The 27,896-nt window shown below is 39.3% G+C and overlaps 1 protein-coding gene across 1 annotated transcript; it reads left to right on the plus strand.

Moving 5' to 3' along the window:
• SUMO1 (small ubiquitin like modifier 1) lies at nucleotides 1-27,768 on the plus strand. Its single transcript, XM_030854450.2, has 5 exons — nucleotides 1-152; nucleotides 14,628-14,702; nucleotides 18,812-18,889; nucleotides 21,572-21,643; nucleotides 26,935-27,768. The coding sequence occupies exons 1-5, from the start codon at nucleotides 141-143 to the stop codon at nucleotides 27,001-27,003; spliced, it is 306 nt and encodes a 101-aa protein (XP_030710310.1). The 5' UTR covers nucleotides 1-140; the 3' UTR covers nucleotides 27,004-27,768.
• Nucleotides 27,769-27,896: the final 128 nt, after the last annotated feature.

Consider the following 27,896-nt stretch of genomic DNA (forward strand, 5'->3'; position numbering starts at 1 on the left):
TGACGCCAGGCGTAGCGGAAGTGCCTCCCGCCGCGGTGTTGTGCTGTGGGGAAGGGAGACGGATTTGTAAACCCCGGAGCGAGGTTCTGCCTACCCGAGGCCGCTGCTGTGCGGAGACCCCGGGGGAAACCACCGTCACCATGTCTGACCAGGTACTGGCCTGGGAGCCATACGATGGCGGTGGCCGAGGCCTTACTCCGCACGTCCGCCAGCCGCTCGGCTGGGGCCGGGGATGGAGGCGCGGGGGAGGGGAGCCGGAATGGGGGAGGGGGCGGCCGGTGGAGACTGGGCTGGCGAGGGAGGGGAGTGGAGTAGGACCGGAGACGCCCGGGCCTGCCGCGGGCCTTCGGGAGCCGCCCTGGCCCTCGCCTGGCTGGCTCATCACCCCTGTGCCCCAGCGCCTCCGGTCGCGGCCTCAAGTCGTCTCCCTTCTTTCTCCGGGGCCGACCAGGTGCAGAGAGCACAGCTTCCACTTTCCCGAGAGGGTCCGTGGGGAACCCGTGTGCCTGCCTCTTCAGAGGACTCATTGCAAAAGCAGGGCCCTAGGCCCCAGTTATGTAACGGGAGAGATTACCTGCCCCGGAGCCTCCGTGGCCCTGAAAAGCGGGTGGACTCCACTTTTGGGTTCTTAGTCTTTAGATAGTCTTGGAGTGGGGGCGGGGGGGAGAGAGACATTGTCTGGTGTTGCTGGGAACCTAGAAAGCTCTGCCTTCCGTTCGGATTGCAGCTGGGGCCGGGCTGTCTCTGCTCTGCTCTGAGTCCTTTTCCGTGTGGGTGTGCAGAGCTGTCGCCTCTTTCTTGTACTTTCCTATTTCTTACTCGGGATTGGTTCAGTAGCTCTCCAGTTGTAAGAGAGAACTCTGAATAATCAAGAAACAAAGTAAAACAAAAGTGCTAGAGCAACAGAAAGCGTTTCATCTGGGCGTTAACATGAAGATGACTGATACCTTTGAGGAAAAGGATAGGAAAACTTCGTGTATGTAGAGCAGTTGCAGAACATTTGCAGAAAGCTTCCTGTTATAGCAGAGTGCTCCATCTGAATGTTAATATCAAGAATTTACTTGGGATTTGCACTCAATCAGGAGTGTTTGATTTTATGTGGTAAGTTTTTCTTCCTCATCCTTTTCTATTTAACCATGTTTATGGCTAGTTTTTACTTTATAGGTTTTTTGTCTGGACTTTGTTTTGTTTGCTCAGACGACTTTGACTTTTTGAAGTATTTTTGGACCTTTTGCTTGTTTAGTGATAATTATCTAGAAAACTGTTTCTCATTCAGCCCCATAATGTACTTGAACTTTTAAAGTTAACACACTTATTCCCTTGGCTTTTAACCCAGTTCAGTTTTGTACCACTTGGTGAGAGCAAGTGAGGCTTTTGTGGATTTGTACTGTTGCGCAAAACGTACATTTATATTTTTAAGGTTAAACCATAATCTAGATTAGTTTTGGATGGATCTTCTTACTAACAGTCTAGATTAATTCCCAAATTGGTATGGGAATGGCATTATAACTGTCTCCCTAGATAGTTGTTTACTTGGTTACCAGGGAGGAAAGAACAGGTGTAAATGCTTAATTTCATCAGCCTTTTATTTTGATGCTCAGAAGTGGCTAGGAAGCCTGTTGAAATTTACTATAGTCTGATGAAAGAGCAGTGTACAGAAGGGATTACACAGTAAATTGTAGAATTTATTGCTCCAGTTTGAATTCCAGTCATTTAAAAGAGACTTGAAGGAAGAAATAAAGGACCTAGGACACGAACAGGTGCCTCTAGGCCAGAGGTTCTTTAGGTTCTTTTCAGGGGGTCCTTGGGGCCAAAACAATTTTCACGATAATACTAAGACATTGTCTTTTCCACTGTCATTCTTTCATGAGTGTTCAGTGGAGTTTTCTAGAGATTGACATGACTTGGTATATCACAACAGATTAAAATGTATCAGTAGAAGCAGATGTGGAAATCCAGCTGCTGTTAAGCCAGACATTGAAGAGATTTGCAAAAATGCAAAACAATGCCACTTTTCTTACTAGTTTTGTTTTGAAAATATGTATTTTTTAAGATTGATGCTTCATTGCTACTTTCAAGAAATTGTGATTTATATACACAGTACCATTTAATGAGGGTAGCATCATATCCTTACCAGTGTTTCATATTGCTATTATTAAAATTTTTCGGGACTTCCCTGGTGGTGCAGTGGTTGAGAATCTGCCTGACAGTGCAGGGGACGTGGGTTCAATCCCTGGTCTGGGAAGATCCCACATGCCGCGGAGCAACTTAGCCTGTGCGCTACAACTACTGAGCCTGTGCTCTAGAGCTCGCGAGCCACAACTCCTGAGCCTGTGTGCCACAACTACTGAAGCCTGCGTGCCTGGAGCCCATGCTCCGCCACAAGAGAAGCCACCACAATGAGAAGCCCGTGCACTGCAATCAAGAGTAAGCCCTGCTCGCCGCAACTAGAGAAAGCCCATGCACAGCAACGAAGACAAAACGCAGCCCCCAAAAAAAAAAGTTTTTTTCATAAATAGCAACATGAAAAATATTTTTAATAAAAATACATTATTTGCTAATATATATTGGGTTTATTATCTTAAAATGAATTAATATGTATATAAAACATTTCTCAGTTTCAGTGTCTAATACTGCAAACCTCAATAGATATAACCAACTTCACAAAAGCTTTATGGGGTTCTAAATAATTTTTAAGAGTGTAAAAGAGTCCTGTGACCATAAAGTATGAGCACTGTTGCTCTAGGCTGATTGACCAATGTCATTGTTAATAATAATCGGGACCCAGTACAATTTTAGTGTTGGGATGCTAAGGATTTAAAGAGATAGGAAGCTGAACTCTTACCCTGATGAGGCTTATGAGTGAGAGTAAGAATCCCAAGTTACTACTGTGCCATATCAGCAGCATGAGACTGAACCACTGTCCCCAAAAGACAATATAAACCAGGTTGTTTTAGAACAATGTATTTTCTGAGGCATCTCGCAGAAGGTTATTGTCTGTGCTAAGATATTGGAATTGAGTAATAATTTCAAGTTAAAATAGGTGGACAGGGCTTCCCTGGTGGCGCAGTGGTTGAGAGTCCGCCTGCCAATGCAGGGGACACGGGTTCGTGCCGTGCCCCGGTCTGCTGAGCCTGCGCGTCTGGAGCCTGTGCTCCGCAACGGGAGAGGCCACAACAGTGAGAGGCCCGCGTACCGCAAAAAAAAAAAAAAAAGGTGGACATTAAAGTCACACAAGACTTGAATTGCTGGGTTCTCCATTGACTAATGAAAAATGATTATTTTTGGAATTTGAATGAAATAATTTCTCATAATTCTAACAATGCCATCATTATCCAGTGTACCATTATTGAATAATCCTCTAATACAGGTTCTAAACCTGAGGATCATGAATCCTAAGGGCTGAAAATCCACTGAAATTGTATGGAAATTGTATGAAGTTATATTTGTGCATGTGTATTTTTTTAGGGAGAAAGGATCCATAGCTTTCATAAGGGGTACGTGATCCCTCAAAAAAGGTGAAGGACTAGCCTTTAACCAATAATAGAGACCTGATTGGGTGCTCACTTTTAGCCTAATTTCGCGTTGCAGCAAAACTGAGCACTTAAATAGAACAAGAAGTTTAATATCAAACTGGTAAGGGTAATTTGTACAAATATTTTTCCTTCTTCCTTCCTTACATTCACATTTATAGTGTTTTTTTTTCATATCAGAATCATGAAAGGCAGCATGGACTTCAGCTCTTCAATTCAGGTCTGTTAATTTGTAATAATTGGATAACTGATTTGCTTCAAATGCTGACTGAATCTGTTGTAGCAGTTTTACTCTGTCCGTCCCCACCTCAGAGAGAGGGCGGGCAGAGAGGGAGAGAGAGAGAGATATTGATTGAATGATCTCCTTTTATCTTTAGTCAAGGATTTTGAAGCATTATGTAATTCTGGTTATCTGTTGGTACCTGACAGACTACTTCAAAATGTAATGGCTTAAAGCAAAAGTCTTGTTTTGCCCATAAATTTGCAATTTGGGCAGGGCTCTGTGGGTTGGGCTCATCACTGCTCCTTGATGTGTGGGGTCTCTGCTGGGATTACTCACATGACTGTGGGCTGTAACGGATGGGTTCTTCATATAGTCTCAAGGCCTCTGTTGAGTGCTCTCGTCATGTATTCTCTTGAGCATGGGGACCCCAGGATATTCAGACTTATGGAAGCTCAGGGCTCACAAGAGAGTGTTCTAGAGAACCTTGGGTGGAAACCCCAAGCCTTCTAGAACCTAACTTTGGAAGTCACTTCTGCATTCTGTTGGTTAGGCAAATCACTAAGCCCAGCCCAGATTCAGGGGAAAGGCATTTATTTTTATTGAGATATATGTGACATATAACATATTAGTTTCAGGTGTACAACGTAATGATTCAGTATTTGTATATATTGTGAAATGATCACCACAATAGGTCTAGTTAACATCCATCACCACAATGGTTACAAATGTTCTTTTTTTTGTTTTTGAATTTTATTTAATTTTTTATGCAGCAGGTTCTTATTAGTTATCCATTTAATACACATTAGTGTATATATGTCAATCCCAATCTTCCAGTTACAAATTTTTCTTGTGATAAGAACTTTTAAGATCTACTGTCAGCAACTTTCAAATATACAATACAGTATTATTAACTATAGTCACCAAGGGAAAGGCATCTAAACTCCATTTCTTAATAGGAAGAGTAACAAAGAATTTGCAGTTATCTTTAGTCTACCACATTAATTGTATTTCTTTTGTTAGGATAGCGTTATTCCCTGCAGCATTCTTTATATCTCTCTGTTGTTGATGTTTGCTGATCTTTCTGTTAGCTTGAGATAGCAGGAGAATATGATAAACTAGGTGTATATTAAAGTTCATAATTATGTATACTATTTATGTCATAGAATAAGTATAACATACTTATAAGTATGTTAAGAATAAGTATTAACATACATAGCTGCATACTGTAGCTGACTTGAGCATCTAGTTAGTGATACATATATTAAAACATTCCATGCCCCAGGAGAGGAATGATGTATTCTGTCTTCTCTCTGACAGATACACGAAGTGCTGCTAGTAAATGTTGCAAACATATTGATTATAATGAAACATTTCAAATAAAATGTTACCTGAACATTATTTAATAGTATTTTAAAAACTGAGTATGATTATTATGTTAGAGTACTCATGAAGGGGACTTCCCTGGTGGCGCAGTGGTTAAGAATCCACCTGCCAATGCAGGGGGCACAGGTTTGAGCCCTGGTCCGGGAAGATCCCACATGCTGTGGAGCAACTAAGCCCGTGCGCCACAACTAACGAGCCTGTGCTCTAGAGCCTGCACGCCACAACAACTGAGGCTGTGTGCTACAACTACTTGTTGCAGAGCACGGGCGCCTAGAGCCCGTGCTCCGCAACAAGAGAAGCCACCACAATGAGAAGCCCGCGCTCGCTGCAACTAGAGAAAGCCTGTGCTCAGCAACGAAGACCAAACGCGGCCAAAAATAAATAAATTAAATTAATTAATTAAAAAAAAGAGTACTCAGGGTTAGTGGAGTAGTTCAGATTTCAAAACTGTAAAGCAGTTGTCAAATATCTATTGACACTCATTAGCCCCCATACCAGTTAGAATGTTTCTATTATAGGTTATATATTTAGTGTTGTAATCATTTATTTAAATGCCTTTCTGCATTTTACTGTTTGCTTTCCAGGGTCAGGAATCAGGGTTTATTCACCCTTTTTTTCTGAAGTGCCTAGCAGAGTGACTGAATACTTAGTAAAAGTTTTTAAAGGAATGAGTGGTCAGATTCATTCATTTAACAAGTATTTATTGATGTTCCAGGCAGCATTCTAGGCCCTAGAATTGAAAGGTTGCCTCAGAAACGTGAAACAGCAGGTATCTTTCTCCTCCTCTTTCAATTCCCATGGTGTTTTGTTATTGAGGAAGGGTTGGTTGTCATGCAGTAGTTTTCCTTTTACGATGTGTTTGCATACCTTCTGGATCTTTAGTTCTATTAGCAATAGACCTAGTAACGTTATCTCCAAAATTGAATCATTTGCTTCTTCCAGGACATTGGGATATTATCCATTGTTATGGATAATAATAATCCTGCGCTGCTTGTGGGATCTTAGTTCAGTTCCCCGACCAGGGATTGAACCTGGGCCCAGGCAGTGAAAGCACCGAGTTCTAACCACTGGACCACCAGGGAACTCCCATTTTCTCTAAGTCATGTTTGGTATCCCATTTTGGAATGTATTAAAATTGTGTGTGTGGTTTTTTTTTTGTAGATTATTCTCTGATATTCTACTTTAAAAAAGTCATGTGGGTAAGGCCACACAGATCCTATTATTGAGTACCTTAGTCTTATGGTTTAAAATTTGGAATTCCTGCAACACGACTTAAGTTTATTTAAAGATATGTTGTATTTGTTATACTTTTATATTTTGACCATTCTTTTTGCATTTGATTGCTTTTACTGAGCTATTGAGAATCTGAAGGAAAAGACCTGAAGGAAGGAAGAGTGGAGTTCTGTTTGCTGGACCTGCTGTTCTCAATAGCCAGGGTCAGATATTTTTAAAGGTTTTACTGAAGATAAATATATATATGAAAAAGTGTACATAAATGTACAGTTTGCTGAATTTTCAAAAACTGGTCACATCCATGCAGCCAGCACCCAGATTAAGAACGACTGTCCAGGGCTTCCCTGGTGGCGCAGTGGTTAAGAATCCACCTGCCAGTGCAGGGGGACACGGGTTTGAGCCCTGGTCCGGGAAGATCCCACATGCTGCAGAGCAACGAAGCCCGTGCGCCACAACTGCTGAGCCTGTGCTCTAGAGCTCGTGAGCCACAACTACTGAGCATGCGAGCCACAGCTACTGAGCCCACGTGCCACAACTACTGAAGCCTGTGCACCTAGAGCCCATGATCCGCAACAAGAGAAGCCACAGTGAGAAGCCCATGCACCACAACGAAGAGTAGCCTCCGCTCACTGCAACTAGAGAAAGCTTGCACGCAGCAATGAAGACCCAACTCAGCCAAAAAAAAAATAAATAAAAAAATAAGTAAATTTATTAAAAAAAAAAGAATGACTGTCCTGACTACCAACATAGTTTTGCCTGCTTTTATACATTATAACTTTTTATAAGTGGAATCATACAGTATGTATATATTTCAGTGTATGGCTTCTTTTGCTCAGCATTGTTTGGAGATATGTCTATATTATTGTGTATAGTTGTATGTTGTTAAATCCCATTGCTACATTGCATTCCATTGTATGACTGTACCACAATTTACTTATCTATTCTGTTTTTGATGCACACTGAGCTGGTTTTCTAGGAGCTGTTTTTTAATATAAGCCAAATGCTACCTATTTAGAGCACCTCCTATGTCAATTTGGATTGCTTTTGGACTAAATAACAGAAAATCTGATATATAGTAGGTTAAACAAGTTTGCAGTTTATTTTTCTAATGAAGCAAGAAATTCAGACATAAGTAGTTCAGGGATGGTAAGGCAGCTCCACCATGCCTTCATACTTCTTTCCCCTCTGTCCTTAGCAGGTGTCTTCACTCTGATGCTTGTCTCCTTGCCGGCAAGGTTACTTTGTGTCTTGTTCCAGGCAGGAGAAAGGGATGGAGCAAAGGATAAAAGTATGCCAAAAAGTATGTACCAGCAAAGAGTATGTCACCTTCTATCTGCATGGCCAGCACTGCATCATGTGGCCATAAGAGTAGAATTTTTTGTTTCTTTCTTTTTTTTGGCTGGCAAATTTAGGCTTCCCTTTGTAAGGAAGAAGGGGAAAATGGATCCTGGATAGGTAATTAACAATGTCTGCCATACCTCTAAATCTGCCTGCTAGTACTTTTGGATACAGTGAAGCCAGTTTGTTCTAGGCTTTGCATAGGTCCATAGTCTAGCTGCAGAGAGTAAGGTTTATATAACCAGCAGGATTTCCTTTTCTTTTTTTTTTAAATATAAATATATATATATATATTTTAACTTTAAAACATTTATTTTTGTCTGTGTTGGGTCTTCGTTGCTGTGCATGGGCTTTCTCTAGTTGCAGCGAGCGGGGGCTACTCTTCGTTGTGTGCAGGCTTCTCATTGCGGTGGCTTCTCTTGTTTCAGAGCATGGGCTCTAGGCGTGCGGGCTTCAGTAGTTGTGGCGTGCAGACTCAGTAGTTGTGGTGCACGGCTTAGTTGCTTCACGGCATGTGGGATCTTCCCAGACCAGGGATTGAACCCGAGTCCCCTGCATTGGCAGGCAGATTCTTAACCACTGCACCACCAGGGAAGTCCAACCAGTGGGATTTTCAATTATAATCTTTAGTTCCTGAGAAGTTGTCTTTGTTTAGTGTTTAACTGCAATTCTAGGGTTGAATGTAAATTTACGGAAGTCCCAGTGTCTTGACAGCTTGACTTAACTTCAAGTTATGGAGTTAAGTCTGGTCAGTTTTATTTCAAATGTCTAGTACTGTCTCATTAAATTTGAACATAGGCAGCATGCACTGAAAAAATGTGTGTGTGTGTATTTTTAGAATTGTGGTAAATCCATTGAAGTATGAGGGAGATGACTTTATTGTAATTTGAGGGTTTGTATCTTTTTTTTTTTTTTTGCTGTACGCGGGCCTCTCACCGCTGCGGCCTCTCCTGCTGCGGAGCACAGGCCCCGGACGCGCAGGCCCAGCGGCCATGGCTCACGGGCCCAGCCGCACCGCGGCACGTGGGATTCTCCCGGATTGGGGCACGAACCCACGCCCCCCGCATCAGCAGGCGGACCGCCAACCACTGCGCCACCAGGGAAGCCCGAGGGTTTGTATCTTTAAATAATGGATACAGTTATTAGAATCATCCAATTTTTTTTTTTTTTTTTTTTCGGTACGTGGGCCTCTCACTGCTGTGGCCTCTCCCGTTGCGGAGCACAGGCCCCGGACGTGCAGGCCCAGGGGCCATGGCTCACGGGTCCAGCCGCTCCGCGGCATGTGGGATCTTCCCAGACCAGGGCACGAACCCGCATCCCCTGCATCGGCAGGCGGAATCTCAACCACTGCGCCACCAGGGAAGCCCTAGAATCATCCAATTTAATCCTTGTTGAGCTTTCTTCATTAGGAAATAAAATGAAATAAACTGATGTACAGTGAGAACTATGGTTAACAGAATTTTTGGGAACTTTGAATGTATTTTTAATGAAATGTTTTGTTATGGAAAAATTTAATTGAACGCATATACCCATCTCTTGGCCTATCATATTTCATTTGCATGACGCCACTCCACTTCATAACATTATTTTGAAACCAACCCAGACATTGTGTCTTTTCATCTGCAAGTATTTCAATATGTATCTCTAAAAGAGAAGGACTTTTTCTTTTAACAAAACCAGGATACTGTTGTCCCACCTTTAAAATTGAACAGGTTTGTTAATGTCATCAAATAAGAGTAAATGTATTCTTTATTTTTAGTTTTCCCCAGAATCCCCCCTCTTTCAGAAGAATGAACAATCCTTGTACAACTGCAAGGGTCATTGACAGATTGGGGGTAGTTAAGTGTGGTGCTGTTTTCCTGTGATTGAATTGTCAACATACTGATTGCCATAGTGATTTTTAGCAAAGTTCTTGTTCTTTTGACTTTGAAATGGCACAATAAAAACCTTCTGTTGAATTCTGTACATTTGTAAATGAGGATTGTTGTGTTCTCTGTCTTTTCCTGTCCAGTTCTTCTTTTCAGATCCAGCTATCTTCTATTTCTAAGCTGTTTAATTTATATCTTGGAAAGAAGAGTTGGTAGTGCCTGGTGTCTGATAAATTCCTTTTACTGTTCCAGTTACCATGATTTAATCTCTAGATGACACAGACCAGAGAATTTAGAGGTTTCCAGTTCCTGTCTTTGATCTTGTACATACGTTTACTTTTCTTTACATTACCAGTTTCTTCTGCTCTGGGGGCTGTGTAACCTTTCCAGCCAAATCAACCAGCCCTCTCTGGGATTCTCTTTTCTCTGATGACCTGCTGTCCCACACCCAGTGCTGAATGCTTTCACTGTTTTGTGACTAGTGTGCCATACCATTCTGTATTGGCTGCTTTTTTACAGGGGAGAGAAGGAAAGAAGGCATACAAAAGACACTAAGATCACTGGAGACAAACTTTGGCCTTTTTTGTCCAAGATCTTCTCATTTTCCAGACTAGTTTGTCAAGGGAAAGAAAAAAAAAGATAGCACATGAAAAGTTGGGTGACTGCATTAGGCAAGCATGAGGCTATTAAACAAGTGGGTGTAGATGACATTGCTCTAGTTCTTCAGAGTTGGGAAGAGATCACCAAAATGGAGTGACTAGGGAAAGTGGCAGTTTATTTTTGGAAAATTCAAATCCTAGTATTCACATGTTCTTATGAAATCGAAGTGAATTATCTCTTATTCCCAACTGTGAATATAAAACGCTGAAAGGATTTTGTTTGTATTGACTATTGTATAGTCAATACAGTAGAAGTATGAAGCGTTAGTAAGATTTTGTGGTATGATACAGAAAATAGTGCTGTTAGCTTAATTCAGCCAGCATTAAATAATTGCCTGGTATTTGCCTGACACTACAGAGATTATAAAGATGAAAAACTTGGACCCTCTCCTTGTAAACTTGTAGGGAAGTCAAGACATAGAAAACTGTCACAGAAAATGTTAATTTAACAAGTGTATTGAGTATCTTCAAAATATATACTAAACACTGTGCTTGACCAGAAATACAGAGGATTGTAAGGCATGCCAATAAGGAACTCAATGTGGTGGGAGATGCAGATATGCAAACATGTTATAATAAGATTAAAGTAAGCAGTATGGGAACATTTAAGAGGGTGATGAGGGAAATCGTTTTGTAGGAAGCGATGCTTGAGTGGTCTTGAAAGGCGAATAGGGTAGGAAAGGGCATACCAAGCAGAGGTGATTAACATGTACAGAGATAGTGGAGATAAGGTAGAGAGTGCCATGTTTAAGGAATTGTAGATCAGTGTGGCTGGAGCAAAAGATATTATTAGCAGGAGAAGTAGGAGAACAAGGCTGGATTGCTACGCAGGGACCAGCCCACAGAAGACCAGTGTATGTTGGCTAAGGAGTTTGAACTTAATCCTGAAGGTTCTCGGCAGATCAGATTGCATTTTAGAGAAATGGCTCTGGTTGTAGTTGGGAAGAATTAATTGAGGGGAGCTAGACTTGGGGCATTTGTTATGCTATTGCAGTAATGCTAATGAGCGACAATGAGCGCCTGAACTAAGGCAGTGGAATGGAGAGAATGAGAGTCACTAAGAGATGTAATTGTCAAAATGATGAATGATTAAGTGTGAGATTTAAGAGAGGAAGAGTAGCCAAAGATGACTACTAAATTTCTGTTGTGGGCAGCTGAGTGTATGGTAACCATTTATTGTAATTGGGAATCCAGGAGGAATTGTAGTTTTTTTTGATTTTGGTTTTCAGAAAGAGGAGTTAAAGCTAACAGAGGAGTTAGAGATAATTCATTCAGTTTTGGACACTTAAATTGAGGTGCCTATGGGGACATCCAAAGTGGAGATAGATGTTCAAGCACTTGAAAAAATGACTGAAACTCAGAAAAGTTGTCAGGTTGGTGAGGATGGTTGTGAGTCATTAGTATCTGAGAGGTAGTTGGAGTTATGGGTCACCCAGGAAGAAGAAGAAAAAGAGGATTAAAGACATGGAACCTAGAGGAGCACCAGCATTTAAGGAAGTGGTCAGGATGAGGAGACAATGGAATGTTGGAGGCCAAAGGTAGAGAGTTTTCAAGGAAGAAGTCATAAGTATCTGTTGGTTAAAGGTGAGACTTGAAATTTTCCACTGGGTTTAGCAATAAGGAGTTGAACTGGTAACCTTGGTGAGAGAAGTGTCAAGTGGAATGGTGGGATATAAACCAGAGTACAGTGGGTTGAGAGTAAAAGTGGAAACAGCAAATGCTGAGTACTCTCATAAGAAGTTCGAAGAAAAAGATGAGGCTGACTCCTCGAGAAGACAGTAAAGGGGGAGTGTTTTTAAATTGAGAATAAATGCCATAAAGGATATGAATAAATTGCCAGTGGGAGCATTAAAGGAAAATATTAATCCCAATTGGAAGGTTGAGGGGTGCCGTGGTACCTGGAAGAGTTTTTTTAAATACTGGACTTCAGGTGATATGTGGGATGGATTTTTGTGAGATGATTTCAAGAGAGGTTGAGAGAGGATATGTATTACAGGTAAAGGAAACAGGAACAGCAAAGGGCTGAAGGTGGAAGAATGTTTATAGACATGTTCAGGGAATAGCAAATAGTCCAATTTAACCAAATCCTTGGTTTGTAAAGGAAGTGGAGAGAGAAAAATGAGAATTGAGCTTGGTAATGGAGGAACTGAATGAGGTGCTGCGGAGTTTGGTTCTAGGCCTTAAAGCACCTTTTTGTTAGGGGTAGTTATACAGTCAGAGAAGCTGTGCTTTAGAAAGAGTTCTGAAGCAGTGTGGACAATGGATTGGAGAAGGGGGAAGAACTCTTTTGTTCTGAGTAGCCTCTGTAGCTACCCTGTCTAGGAAACACTGGAGCAAAATCACTCCCATTATGCTGATGTATTGCTGCTCCGGTTGCAGGGGGATGTTTTTCTCCTTGTGGTTAACTCCTATAAAGCTTCTTAACACCCCTTCTCTTAGTTAAAGAGGACTCAGGGCTTCTTTGCTCTTTGTTGCCCTTCACTGCGTGGAATAAGCTGTCCTTGTCCTCTCTAGATATGTAAAGGAAGAAGGAACTGTTAACTCTGAATATAAATTCATAGAAATGTGGTTGTGAGACTATGTTTGAAGACAGTCTTCTAGTTTTCAGGTGAAATACTGTCTCACTAAAGAAGGTTAATTTGGCCTGCTGCCATAATATGCGGTAGTCAGCAAATGTTGAAAGTACTGCAGAATGGTAAACAGGCAAGGTTTCACACTAATGAAGTCAGTTCTGTTATCTAAGCATTTCCCTGGACTCTAGCCTGTATCTTAAATTTAAAAGCTACTACTTCTAGTTTAAGATATTCAATAAATTTTGAATGTTAAAGAGTTTGTTAGTTTTCACTTACTGGTATGAGATAAACAGGTAATGGCCTTGTTACTTTACTTCTGAAATACAGTATAGTTGGTTATATTCTTATCAAGCATGGATTAACAGCTTGAAATTGCTGTGAATCATAAAAAAGCATATATTTAAATAAGTGACTAATATGGTGGCCAAACTAAGGTAAAGTGCATGGGAAAGCTACTTTTTGTTGTTGTTGTTTTTTAAATTAATTAATTAATTTTTGGCTGCGTTGGGTCTTCATTGCTGCGCATGGGCTTTCTCTAGTGGCGAGCGGGAACTACTCTTCGTTGTGGTGCGCGGGCTTCTCATTGCAGTGGCTTCTCTTGTTGCGGAGCATGGTCTCTAGGCGCATGGGCTTCAGTAGTTGTGGTGTGTGGGCTTCAGTAGTTGTGGCTCACGGGCTCTAGGGTGCAGGCTCAGTAGTTGTGGCGCAGGGGCTTAGTTGCTTCGTGGCATGTGGGATATTACCAGACCAAGGATCAAACCCGTGTCCCTTGTGTTGGCAAGCGGATTCTTAAGCACTGCGCCACCAGGGAAGTCCCGGGAAAGCTACTTTTATCACACCATTGACTGAAATTTACCAAGCTACGCCTTTACTAAAAATGGCTTACTTTTCTTAGATACTTCATGGCAAAGTTGTTTCAACTAGTTTATTCTAACTTCATTTTCTTTTCAATATGCCTTCATTTGAAATTATCTTATTTATTATTGTATAATTTATAAGAGGGCTATACTCTTCTGTCTTCCAATTTTGTCTCCTCTTTCCTTTTACTACTTACTCTGTTTGGGCTTTTTTCTTATTCCAGTTTAAGTCTCCTAATTTTTTTTTTTCAGCCAAGCCTAATCTTTTAAAATCGGATATACTGCTTCAGATAGTCTGAAATAATAGCTGATACAAAACTCATTTGTTTTGACTCAAGACTACATTAGGCCAATACTTTGCTATTTGATTTTCCTTTCTAAATAGACTTTGCTTATGTTAATATGATTAATTTATGTTTCTTAGTACAGTTTTGTAATTGGAGTAGTTAACTTCTCCCAGTAGGTTGTGAGAAAATAATCTTGGATTCAACATGTTTGGTTAAGGATTCATGGAGAAGAGCTTCCTATGACTAATAGGAGTTGACTGAAGATAATGGTTTCCAGGTTGTTCCTTTGTGTAGCAGCAATAGCACCGCCTGGTAATTAATTAGAAATGTATATTACAGCCCTACCCCAGACCTACTGAATAAAAAACTGGGTATGAGGCCCAGCAGTCTTTTAACAAGTACTTTAGGTGATTCTGATGCTCAGTGAAGTTTTAGAACCATTACTATAGGATTTTTATAGTAAAAGAGACTTCTTTCTTGATTTTTAGTGATCTTTAGAACCAGTGTTTGAGAGAGTAATTGACTTAGGACCTTTTTTGCTTAATTGGCTGGCAGAGCAAAGAAATGCTTGCTGTATTTTCAGGGGCAAGTTTCGTACCGTAAGTCAAAGTAATGGGTGAATAATTAAAATAGCATATAGGAACTTTTATCTTTATATGTACTTTTCTTTCAGGAGGCAAAACCTTCAACTGAGGACTTGGGGGATAAGAAGGAAGGAGAATATATTAAACTCAAAGTCATCGGACAGGTGAGTTTCATTATTTTTCTCCTTTGACCCCGGAATGTGTGAATGATTTCTGACACACAGAGAAAATGATTTAACTAAGGCAAGTTATTTAAAAATGGCGATTCATTTACTACATATGCATCTGTTGGAGGCAGAAGAGGGTGATACTGTTTTCTTAATTGCTCTGCTAGGCAGATATAGATCACCTTAATTTCTTCTAATAAAACTTTCTTCTTGGTTAGCATGCTTCGGTGGCAAATATAGCGACTTCTCTTGAGTGATAATGCTAGGACCCTTAAACCAAAGGGCCTCTCAGGCCTTTTCTTGACCCCTTTCTCCTTCTTGGCACCTTATTTCTACAGACTCTGGCCTGTATCTTATTGACTCTTTTTGAGATGTTAACAGATAATTAAAGTTTAGCTGAAAATTATTGGAGGAATGCATCTTCATAGTTTTTTTTTTAAGGGACAAAAGAAAGAACTAGTAGACACTCACCATGGAAGCATGAGAGTACCATTTCCCCACATTCTCTGAAACGTGGGATATTAGCAGTCTTTCAATTTTGGGCCAGTGTAATAGCTAGACATTTTATTTTGCATTTCTCTGATTATCAATGAGGTATAATTTTTTTGCCTATTACGTTTATATTAATCGTGTGTTCATATCCTTTTCCTATTTTCTGTGATCATGTTATTTTGAAAATTTTTATTAAGATATAATTCAGATACCATAAATTCATCATTTAAAATGTATAATTTAGGTGCTTTAGTATATTCACAAGGCTGTACAACCATTACCATTATTTGATTCCAGGACATTTTCATCACCCCAAAAAAGACACGGTGTATTCATTAGCATAATTCCCCATCTTCCTTTCCCCCCAGCCTCTAGTAACCGCTAATCTACTTTACTTTCTGCGTTTGTGGATTTGCCTATTTTGGACATTTCATGTAAATGGAATTACATGATTTGTGACCTTTTTGTGTCTGGCTTCTTTTATTTAGCATAATATTTTCAAGGTTCATTCAAATTGTAGCGTGTTTCAGTATTCCACTCCTTTTTATGGCTGAATAACATTTCATTGTATGATATACCGAGTTTGTTATCCATTCATCAGTTAATGGACATTTGGGTTGTTTTCATATTTTGGCTATTATGAATAATATTGCTATTAACATTCATTGTAAGTTTTGTGTGGATATGTTTTCAGTTCTCTATATATCTAGGAGTGGAATTGTTGGGTCTAATATAGTAGTAACTTTTTTAAACTTTTTGAGGAGCTTCCAAACTGTTTTTAGTGGTGGCCGCACCATTTTACATTCCCACCGACAATGTATGAAGGTTTGTTATTTTACATTCTAGTTAATATTTGCTGTTGTCTTTTTTTAATAGTCATCCTAGCGAGTGTGAAGTGGTGTCTTGTGTTTTTGATTTGCATTTCCCTGATGGTTAATGATGAGTATCTTTTCCTGTTCTTATTGCTCATTTGTACATCTTCTTTGGAGAAATGTCTATTCCGATCTTTTGTCCATTTTTAGATTGGATTACTTGTCTTTATTTTTGAGTTGTAATAACTCGTCATATATATTTAAGATATTAGATCCTTATCAGATAGATGGTTTGCAAATGTTTTCTCCCATCTTTGGGTTGTCTTTTCACTTTCTGGGTTGTGTCCTTTGCAGAAACAGTTTTTAATTTCGATGAATTGAATTTATTTTTTCTTTTGTTACTATGATTTTAGTGTCATATCTAAGAAACTGTTACCCAATCCAGGGTCGCAAAGATTTATATCTATAGAGTCTTCTAAGGTTTTTATGGTTTTAGCTCTTACATTAAGTTTTTGATCATTTTGAGTACTTTATGAATGATTTTTGTATGAGTTTGAAGAAGAGTCTAACTTCTTTCTTTTGCATGTGGCTATCTATTTGTCCCAGACCATTGATTGAAAAGTCTGTCCTTTTCACAGTGAATTGCTTGACATCTTTGTCAAAATCAATTGACCATAGATATATATGGGTTTACTTCTGGGCTGTCAATTTTATTCCACTGATTTACAGGCATACGTCAGAGACATGCGGGTTTGGTTCCAAACCACTGCAATGAAGCGGATCACATGGATTTTTTGTTTCCCAGTGCATCTGAAAGTTATGTTTACACTATAATGTAGTTTAAGTGTGCAATAGCACTTTGTCTAAAAAAACCAATGTACATACCTTAGTTAAAAAATGCTTTATTGCTGAAAAGTGCTAACCATCATCTGAGCCTTCAGTGAGCCTTTTTTTTGCAGGGGTAGGGTTTGAAATATTTAGAGAATTACCAAAATGTGACACAGAGACCCGAAATGAGCAAATGCTATTGGAAAAATGGTGCCAGTAGACCTGCTCAACTCAGGTTTGTCACAGAGCTTCAGTTTGTAAAAAAACATAGTATCTGCAAAATGCAATAAAGCAGAGTGCAATAAAATGAGGTACGCCTGTGTATGTTTGTCCTATGCCATGGAGTACCTTTTTAACAATTACTGATTTGTAGGAGTGCTTTATATTTTCTTGATTTTTCTTGTCTGTTATATATGTTGTGAATATTTTCTTCAGGGTCTCTTAACTTTTGTGGTGCTTCTTACTGTATAGATGGTTTATGTTTTTATTAAGTCACATTTATCAATCTCCTTTTTTTTTTTTTTTTTTTTAGTGGTTTCTGAGTTTAAATCTTGCTTTAAAATAAGGATTTCCCAGTGTCAAGATTAGGGAAAAAGTCTCTCCCTAAGAAGAACAGAAAATATTAAAAATTTTTTTTAATGTTAGCTCTTTAATTCATCTGGAACTGATTTTAGCTTATGGTGTGACGTATTGCTCTAGAAATTTTGTCTGTTTGTGAAATTATACATAGGACAAGAATTTGTATTTATTTATTTATTATAAATTAAAAAAAAATTTGGCCACACCTCACAGCATACGGGATCTTAGTTCCCTGACCAGGGGTTGAACCCAGCCCCTGCAGTGAAAGCGCTGAGTCCTAACCACTAGACTACTAGGGATTTCCCTGTTATTTTTAAAGATAATTATAGTTACAGGGCTTCCCTGGTGGTGCAGTGGATAAGAATTCGCCTGCCAATCCAGGGGACACGGGTTCAAGCCCTGGTCCAGGAAGATCCCACGTGCCGCAGAGCAGCTAAGCCCGTGCGCCACAACTACTGAGCCTGTGCTCTAGAGCCCACAAGCCACAACTACTGAGCCCACGTGTCACAACTACTGAAGCCCATGCGCCTAGAGCCCATGCTCCACAGCAAAGAGAAGCCACCGCGATGAGAAGCCCGCGCATGGCAACGAAGAGTAGCCCCTGCTCGCCGCAACTAGAGGAAGCCTGCACGTAGCAACAAAGACCCAACACAGTCAAAAATAAACAAACAAATAATTAATTTAAAAAAATTATAGTTACAAACAAAACATGCAACTTCCACTAACACGTATTTGTGAATGTGATATGTAATCATTAGGATTGGCTTTGAAATTTTTACAGTATGCAAGTGCCAGTATTTTTTTCTGATGGTTGCCTGGTAGTTTACTTGACAGTCTGGGTAGAAAAAAATTATCTGTGATCCCATATATCAATTTGACTGACTCATTTCACTCATGCAAGAGAAGCCAGACTCTGTGTGGTGACTTTTTATGGCAGGAGTAAGTGTCTGTTATTTTGTGGTCTACGTCCCTTTTGTAGGTTTTACCGTCTTCAGTGACACTTCAGTTGTGGGGGTACTTTTTGTTTTGAGTTGCCTTTGGGAGTTTGTGACAGTTCACATTTTCATTTTGAAAACAGAATAGGCATGCAGTTCTGAAGGAATGCATTCTTTCACATACATACTTTTACTTATGCTGCTAATTATAACACCTCAAACAGATTATCTTTATGTTCGTTTTATTAAATTTATTTTGAAATGGGTATATAGCAACTTTGAGGATGATTAGAGTATTTTAATAAACCTGTTAGGAATGCTAAAAAGAATATTTTGGTGGGAAAATATAGGAGACAAGGTATACATTTCTATTTGTAGTATATGTGTAATTAAATAATTTGTTTCAAGCAAAGCAAATAGCTTACACAGAGAGTGACTTTTTTCCCTCATATCTCCGTAGGATAGCAGTGAGATTCACTTCAAAGTGAAAATGACAACACATCTCAAGAAACTCAAAGAATCATACTGTCAAAGACAGGTTTGTATGTTATAATATTAAATTCAGTGCTTTATATATCATTAATTTTTCTTTCTTGTCAAAAGAAAAGTAATTCTTTGAGACTTCTCTGGTGGTCTAATGGTTAGGACTTTGCAAGAAGAAAGAGATCATCTAGGTGTTAGGATAAGTAAAACAATAAATATTTGTTTCTGTTTTGGTTTTTTTTGGCCACTCTGCGTGGACTGTGGAATCCTAGTTCTCTGACCAGGGATCGAACCCGCGTCCTTGGCAGTGAAAGCGCAGAGTCCTAACCACTGGACTGCCAGGGAATTCCCTGTTTCTGTTTTTGATATTAATTGTTATGCTCAGTAAAGTCTTTTAATTGGGGCTCAACTAGCTCACATTTGTCATAATGATGGGAGCTAAAATTGGAAACGAACGTATTAAGTGCAGTATGCTAGTAGGTACTTGGATACATTGTCAATTACTGTTGACAACAACTCTGAAGAAAATTATATGGTCTTTTTACCTCATCTGTATATTTTATTTTATTTTTATTTATTTATTTATTTTTGCGGTACGCGGGCCTCTCACTGCTGCGGCCTCTCCCGCTGCGGAGCAGAGGCTGCGGACGCGCAGGCTCAGCGGCCATGGCTCCCGGGCCTAGCCGCTCCGCGGCATGTGGGATCCTCCCGGACCGGGGCACAAACCCGCGTCCCCTGCATCTGCAGGCGGACTCTCAACCACTGCGCCACCAGGGAAGCCCTTTTTACCTCATCTGTAAATGAGAGAGTTGATTATTGAGGAAAAACAGTGCAAAAGTGAAAACTAAACTGATCCAGAATTGAAGGTGCTAGGTTTGGGGAGATAATATAACATCAAGTTAGTATAATTTCTAGCTTTCTTTTTTATGCTTCAGAGTCTACAGTCTTTAGAAGTTTCTATACTCAGTTCACAGAGGCTTGATAATTTTTTTCTTATATTTGCTGATATACGAGGAATGGGACACTCTGTATATCTGAAGTATGGAATACTTACCCAATAGAGAGAGATTGAATCATCTTTCCATTTTGATTTTATAGACTGGTTTCTATAGAAACTTTTTTGACTTCAGCATAAGATATTTCTTTTTTGAAAGATCCTATAGTTAAAGAATATTCCACTCTTGTCAGTCATGTTTATTCTTTTTTTTTTTTTTTTTTGCGGTAAGCGGGCCTCTCACTGTTGTGGCCTCTCCTGTTGCGGAGCACAGGCTCCAGACGTGCAGGCCCAGTGGCCATGGCTCACGGACCTAGCCGCTCCGTGGCATGTGGGATCTTCCCGGACCAGGGCACGAACCCGTGTCCCCTGCATCAGCAGGCAGATTCTCAACCACTGTGCCACCAGGGAAGCCCAGTCATGTTTATTTTTAACATAACCCTGGAAATAATTTTTATTTATTTATTTATGGCTGCTTTGGGTCTTCGGTGCTGCATGTGGGCTTTCTCTAGTTGTGGCGAGCAGGGGCTACTCTTCGTTGCGGTGTGCAGGCTTCTCTTTGCAGTGGCTTCTCTTGTTGTGGAGCACAGGCTCTAGGCTTGCAGGCTTCAGTAGTTGTGGCTCGTGGGCTCCGGAGTGCAGGCTCAGTAGTTGTGGCGCACGGGCTTAGTTGTTCCATATCATGTGGGATCTTCCCGGACCAGGGATTGAACCCGTGTCCCCTGCATTGGCAGGTGGATTCTTAACCACTGCGCCACCAGGGAAGTCCCAACCCTGGAAATAATTTAAAACCAGGGTATTTCCTGGTGGTCCAGTGGTTACGACTTGGCTCTTCCACTGCTCCCAGGTTCAATCCCTGGTCGGGGAACTAAGATCCCGGAAGCGTGGCCAAAAAAAACACAAAAAATAGTTTAAAACCAAATACAGGGTAAGTTTGCAAGGTCTCATATATTTAAGTATAGCACGTATTGGAAGATAGTTTGAATCTTTTTGTATGTTTTTGGGATAGTATTGTATTGAAACAGTGAAAATCTTAACACATTTGTTATTGAGCAGAACTTTCTAATACTTTTGGACTAAATGATTCTTGATTTGTACTTATTAGTGAAGTTATTTCTCTTTAAATGAGCCATCTATTCTCTTTTAGCTATTTTTGTGGAATAAGTGATTAGAAAAATATATTTTAATACCTTTTGTGATATTTATAGTGCTGTAAATGGCATCACAGGTTTACTGTAGTTTATCTGGCTTGCTCCTGTGCTTTACCGAATTTCTATGATTTAATCTGTTTAAAAACCAATTTTGCTTGTACAGTAGGAAGCTAGTGAGGCTGCTCATCCAATATCTGACTTTATGTTAGCCTACAGATTTGAGAGGAAGCTATATAGAATAGTGGTTAAGAATGCACAGGCTTAGGAGCAGATTTAGCCTTCAGTTCTTGGCTAGCTTGTGTGCCTTCTCCATACCTTAGATTCCCTAGCTGTGAAATGAAGGTAACGTGATAATACCTACCTTCCAGGGCTGTTGTGATGAAAATTTATGATTATGTTTATAAAATACTTGGTACAGGGAGTGCCTAGTAAATAGTTGGTACTCAGTAAATGATAATTATGATAGAATTAGCTCTCTAGTTTTATTATGTTCTACATATTGTGTTGAAACTTTCATATTTGGTTTTTGTGCATCAAAGTACCTGTTATCTCTTCTAAGATTTGTATATTTGTATGTTTTCTACCTTTTTAGGGAGTTCCCATGAATTCACTCAGGTTTCTCTTTGAAGGTCAGAGAATTGCTGATAATCACACTCCAAAAGAAGTGAGTATAATTTCTTCTCTGATTCAAGGCATATTTTAAATTCTGCATTGAATGATTTGGTTCACTGATACCATTAAACTGTCCTTTTCTTGAATATTCTCTGATTTAACTGGTATATCATTTGTCAAAGAGAAAAATAATCTTTTGAGTTGAAGTTCCCTTGTATTGCCTTCAAAAAGTGCCTGTAAAAAGAGAGGTAGAAAGTAGAAAATGAGTACTGAACTTGTCATAAGGCACATACTACGTCTTTTTGAGGATGGACAGATGGTCCTCAAATTTGGCAGATTTCTGGTACATTTTCATGGTGATGGTGACCTTCACAGTTCAATTTTGACTTTTGACCCATTTTGAGAACTTAATATAGAAGCTTAGTGTATATTAACATAGTTGGCTCTATCATCTTGGTTTACATTTTTTAATGCTTCTGTGCCTTTATTTGTGTTATTGTATGTATGGACTGTTTTCTCTGTTTATATATTCCACCCTCTCTATTCCCATCCCCACTGCCACCCCCCAGGCATCTGAAAGTAATAAAGTGTGAGAGAGAATGTGTGTATTTATATTTACACAGATTCCCCCCTCCAAATACAAAATAACATTTTTGATATTTCTGATAGTGGGAACAGTATATGGTTATTATTAGTTTTTTGGTTTAAAAACATTTCAAACTTACAGAATTATGAGACTAGTATAATATTCTCCTTTATAACCTTTTTCCTAGATGCACCAGTTATTAACATTGTGCTATGTTTGCTTTTTTGTTCTCTCTGTATATACAGATTATCATTATTGGTGGGCCATTTGATATGGGCCCTTTATCCCTAAATATTTCAGTGTTATTGTTCTCCTAAGAGCCACAGTTAAATTATCTAATTTAAGTGATTTAACCTTGATACAATACTGTAATTGAATATACAATCAAAATAGTCTGATTTTACCATCTGTCTCAGTGAGGTCCTTTATAGCGCCCTCCCTTTTTTTTTTTTTTTTTTAACTTGACCTGGGATCTCATCCAGGATATGCATTCTAACTAGTTATCATGCCTCTTAGCTTTAATGTGGAACAGTTACTCAGTCTTCGTTTTTCATCACACTGACATTTTTTAAAAGAATTCAGGCCAGCTATATTTTAGAATGTCCTTCAATTTGGGTTTGTCTGTTGTTTCCTCATGATTAGATTCAGTTTTGCATTTTTGGTAGGAGTAGCACAGAGTGAAGCTGTGAAATTCTGAGTGCATCGTATCAGGAGTTAGATGATGTCCATTTGTCCTGCTATGGGTAATATTAACTTTGGTCATGTAGTTAAGATGGTAACTGCCAGATTTCTTATCCATTGTAAAGTTATCATTTTCTTTTGTAATTAATAAGTAATTTGTGGGGAGATACTTTGAAACTGTGTGAATAATGACGTTCTTTAGATATTGGCCAGTGGGGACCCCTTCAATTTGGCGTCTTTCCTTTTTGACACCTCTCCATCTCTTTAGAAAGTTTTTATTTTGAAATAATCTTCAATTTACAGAAAATTTGCAAGAATAGTCCAAAAAACTGTACTCTTTTCCGCTTAGATTCACCAGTTTTTAACATTTTGCTACCTATGCTTTATTATTCCCCTCCCCCCACATATAATATATGCGTGTGTATATATATGTATATATCATCCAAACCACTTGGGAGTGGGTTGCATGCACCATGCCATTTACTAAATATTTTAGTGTGTATTTCTTAAGAATAAGTATATTCTTTTACATAACCACAGTACTGTTAATAAAATTCAGGACACTTAACACTGTTAGAAAACTTTAGTCTTCAACCTAATTTTGTCATCTGTCCCAATTATGCCTCTTATAATAAATTTTCTCCCTTGTCACAGGATCCAGTTCAGTATCAACATATTTTATTTAGGGGTCTCTTTAATTATCTTTAATTTGGAACAGTTCTTCAGCCTGTCTTTGTCTTCATGACATTTACAGTTTTGAAGAATACAAACCAGGTATTTTCTAAAAAGTCTCTCAATTTGGGCTGTTCTGTTTCTTCATGACTAGAGTCGGATTATGTATTTTGGGCTGGAATACTACATAAATGGTGATGTGTCTTTCTCAGGGCATAATATCTGGAGTATCTGAAGTCCCTTATCATTGAGTTTAACAGTTGTCTTTTTCCTTTACTGTGTAGTTACTATTTTTCCTGTTTTAATTGAGTAATTTGTGGGCACATACTTTGAAACTATGTGACTATCCTTTTTCTCATCAAACTTTTCCCTGTAGGTTTAGTATCTACGCACTTTCTTAAGTACTTCCTTACTGTCTGGCACAAGATATTCCAAACTCATGTTGTATTTTCCCTGTCCTAGCTTGGCATAATCTCTGCAACACAGAAGATACTTAATACATTTTAGTGACACCTCCCTCACTATCATTAAGAGATTTATCTTCTTAGAAGAAGAATAATGGGGCAGTGGGAGAGACTAGGTATTTAGGGAGTGACCTCTTTGTACTGTTGTTTACTCATCTCTGCTAATGTATTACTTTTTTTTAAAATTTATTTATTTTTGGCTGTGTTGGGTCTTCGCGGTCTTTAGTTGCGGCGAGCGGGGGGCTACTCTTCGTTGCGGTGCATGGGTTTCTCATTGTGGTGGCTTATCTTTGTTGTGGAGCATGGGCTCTAGGCACGCAGGCTCAGTAGTTGTGGCTTGTGGGCTCTAGAGCACAGGTGCAGTAGTTGTGGCACACGGGCTTAGTTGCTCTGCAGCATGTGGGATCTTCCTGGACCAGGGATTGAACCCGTGTCCCCTGCATTGGCAGGCAGATTCTTAACCCCTGTGCCACCAGGGAAGTCCCTCTGCTAATGTACTCCTTAAAGCTGATGGCTTCATATTCTCCATAGTTTGAGGACATGTGCTGCCTTCCTGATTTAAAGGTTCCTTGTAATGTTTGGAATTTTAGTCCTTGCAGTATTTACCAGGCTATATGTGCAATTAAAATTAAATTTTAATAGCCTCTTTAATAATTATTTTAATATTCATATGTCTATCACAATCAAGATACCCATAATACTAGAGCCAATTAATCACTTTAAAAAAATTTCTAAATCCACTTAAGTCTATGTTTTATTTTTAGATTTCTTAGCATATTTTAAATTTTTTTTTTTTTTTTTTTTTTGCGGTACGCGGGCCTCTCACCGTTGTGGCCTCTCCTGTTGTGGAGCACAGGCTCCAGACGCGCCGGCTCAGTGGCCATGGTTCACGGGCGCAGCCGCTCCGCGGCATGTGGGATCTTCCCAGACCGGCGCACGAACCCGTGTCCCCTGCATCGGCAGGCAGACTCTCAACCACTGCGCCACCAGGGAAGCCCCCTTAGCATATTTTAATTTTCACATTTTGTAATTCAGCACAAAATTGTCACCTATAAAATACTGATCTTGGACTTTCCTTTGAAATGTTATTTTTAATTTCTTTTGTGATCCACTATAGTTCATTGGAAACAGTGATAGTTTTTGTCTTCAGTCTGCCTGTTAACAGTGCTCCTTAACTCTGTCTGCACATCAGAATCAACAGATTTACAGTCCTTTGCAAGCCTCACTGAGTGTAACACCTGGGTTTCTATGCCACACCAAGCCCCCTTATGTACTCTTTTATTTTTTAAATAAAGAATACTTGTGTTAAAAATAAATAAACGTATTAGAAAACCAAACTACCAAAGTATATAAAATGGAAAATACACTTTAGATATCTCTTCATTCCCATTTCTCAGAGGCAACCATTATTAATAATGTCTTTTAGAAAAAAATTCCAGAATATTTCAATGCATATAAAGCACATTAAAATAAACAACTTAATTGCTTATACTTGCTTAATGTTCTGTATAAGGCATTTTAAAGGGTCTTTTTTCTTCTTCTTTTCCTTTCCTTTTCTGTAAGAGTTGAGAAGGACTGGTCTGAAAAATCTAGCTTATACAATTGGAGGTGTCAAATAAGAGTAGAAGTATAGTAAGTTTTCTTCATTGAGTGGTTACTATCAAAGAAAATAATAGTTATATGCCAGAAGGAATTGTAGATGACAAAGCAAACCACTTAGAAATGAATCCTTAGGCAGTATTTTTCTAACTAAAACCACATATATTTCAAAGTGAGATCAGGTTTTTTGAAAGAGATTCTATCAAGTAATTACATCTAGAAGTAAAATGCGTTTTAGAAAATATGCCATCAAACTATTATTTAAACTATTATATACATGTTTGATTAGATTTAAAACTCCCTTAAGGTACTTTTCAGAAACACTTAAATTTTATATGGTGAATAAACTGGGACGTGAAGTTGGCTCAGCAAAATAACATGAATGACTACATAGACATAGTATCAGAGGAAAAGATATACCTCTCTGTTCTTTAAAACTTGGTTGTTTTGGGCTTTCCTGGTGGCACAGTGGTTGAGAGTCTGCCTGCCGATGCAGGGGACACGGGTTCGTGCCCCAGTCCAGGAAGATCCCACATACCGCGGAGCAGCTGGGCCCGTGAGCCATGGCCTCTGAGCCTGCGCGTCTGGAGCCTGTGCTCCGCAACGGGAGACGCCACAACAGTGAGAGGCCCGCATACCACAAAGAAAAACAAAACAAAACAAAGCAAACTTGTTTGTTTGTTTGTTTTGTTTTGTTTTGGCTGCGCCATGCGGCATATGGGATCTTAGTTCCCTGACCAGGGATTGAACCCATGCCCCTTCATTGGAAGCACAGTCTTAACCACTGGACCACCAGGGAAGTCCCCCTCTCTGTTCTTTAGATTAAAGGAAACAGTATTCTTTTTTTTTTTTTTTTTAATAAATTCATTTATTTATTTACGGCTGCGTTGGGTCTTCGTTGCCGTGTGCGGGCTTTCTGTAGTTGTGGCGAGTGGGTTCGTTGCGGTGCACGGGCTTCTCATTGCGGTGGCTTTTCTTGTTGCGGAGCATGGGCTCTAGGCGTGCGGGCTTCAGTAGTTGTGGTGCGTGGGCTCAGTAGTTGTGGCTCACGGCCTCTAGAGCACAGGCTCAGTAGTCATGGTGCATGGGCTTAGTTGCTCTGCGGCATGTGGGATTTTCCCGGACCAGGGCTCAAACCTGTGTCCCCTGCATTGGCAGGCGGATTCTTAACCACTGCGCCACCAGGGAAGCCTGGAAACAGTATTCTTAATTTTAGAACAGGATAACTATGGATTACTTCTGTATCTTTTTGCACTTTAAAACAGTGGCCACATAATTGCAGCCAATTAAAAAAATAGTACTTTTATATTGTACTACTAACACTTTTCTTTTCTCTTACAGTTGGGAATGGAGGAAGAAGATGTGATTGAAGTTTATCAGGAACAAACAGGGGGTCGTTCAACAATTTAGATATTTTTATTTTTTCTTTTCCCTTAATCCTTTTTTATTTTTAAAAATAGTTCTTTTGTAATGTGGTGTTCAAAACAGAATTGAAAACTGGCACCCCATCTCTTTAGAACATCTGGTAATTTGAATTCTAGTGCCCATTATTCATTATTGTTTGTTTTCATTGTGCTGATTTTTGGTGATCAAACCTCAGCCCCATTCATATCGCCCTCTCCTTTTTAAAAATTATGTGTGTGCACAGAGAGGCCGCCTTTTCCAGGACTGTGCATTTACAGGCTTGTGACAAATAAGATTGACTAATGCGAGTGTTCATAATGACTTTCCAATTGGCCCTGAAGTTCTAGCATGTGATTGCTTCACTCCTGGACTGTGACTTTCAGTGGGAGATGGAAGTTTTTCAGAGAACTGAACTGTGGAAAAATGACCTTTCCTTAACTTGAAGCTACTTTTAAAATCTGAGGGTCTGGACCAAAAGAAGAGGAATATCAGGTTGGAGTCAAGGTGACAGAAGTGGTGAAAATAATGACTAACTCCAAAGATGGCTTCACTGAAGAGAAAGCATTTTAAGATGAAAGAAAAATCTTGTCAGAAGATCCCAGAAAAGTTCTAATTTTCATTAGCAGTTAAAGTTATTCATGCAGAAGTGTATACAGCAGAACGCTGCTCTTTTTGACTTTATTTGTACTTTTTGGCCTGGGATATGGGTTTTAAATGGACATTGTCTGTACCAGCTTCATTAAAATAAACAAAATATTTGTAAAAACCGTACCAATGTTCATTTTTTTCATTTTATTTTTAATTGTACAGAAGGAAAAAAGAAAATGCTTAAAACATGAGGTTTTCTTGCATAATACTGGAAATTATTGTTTGTACATGGTACACATGTTTTCTTTAGT

This window comes from Globicephala melas, chromosome 7 (genome assembly GCF_963455315.2).
Source record: "Globicephala melas chromosome 7, mGloMel1.2, whole genome shotgun sequence".
Lineage (NCBI taxonomy): Eukaryota > Metazoa > Chordata > Mammalia > Artiodactyla > Delphinidae > Globicephala > Globicephala melas.

What these genes read in the sequence shown, in the direction of transcription:
- SUMO1 (XM_030854450.2), top strand. An exon ending in AACTCAAAGTCATCGGACAG is followed by an intron (nt 14,703 to 18,811) that starts GTGAGTTTCATT and finishes ATATCTCCGTAG; the next exon opens with GATAGCAGTGAGATTCACTT. An exon ending in AATCATACTGTCAAAGACAG is followed by an intron (nt 18,890 to 21,571) that starts GTTTGTATGTTA and finishes CTACCTTTTTAG; the next exon opens with GGAGTTCCCATGAATTCACT.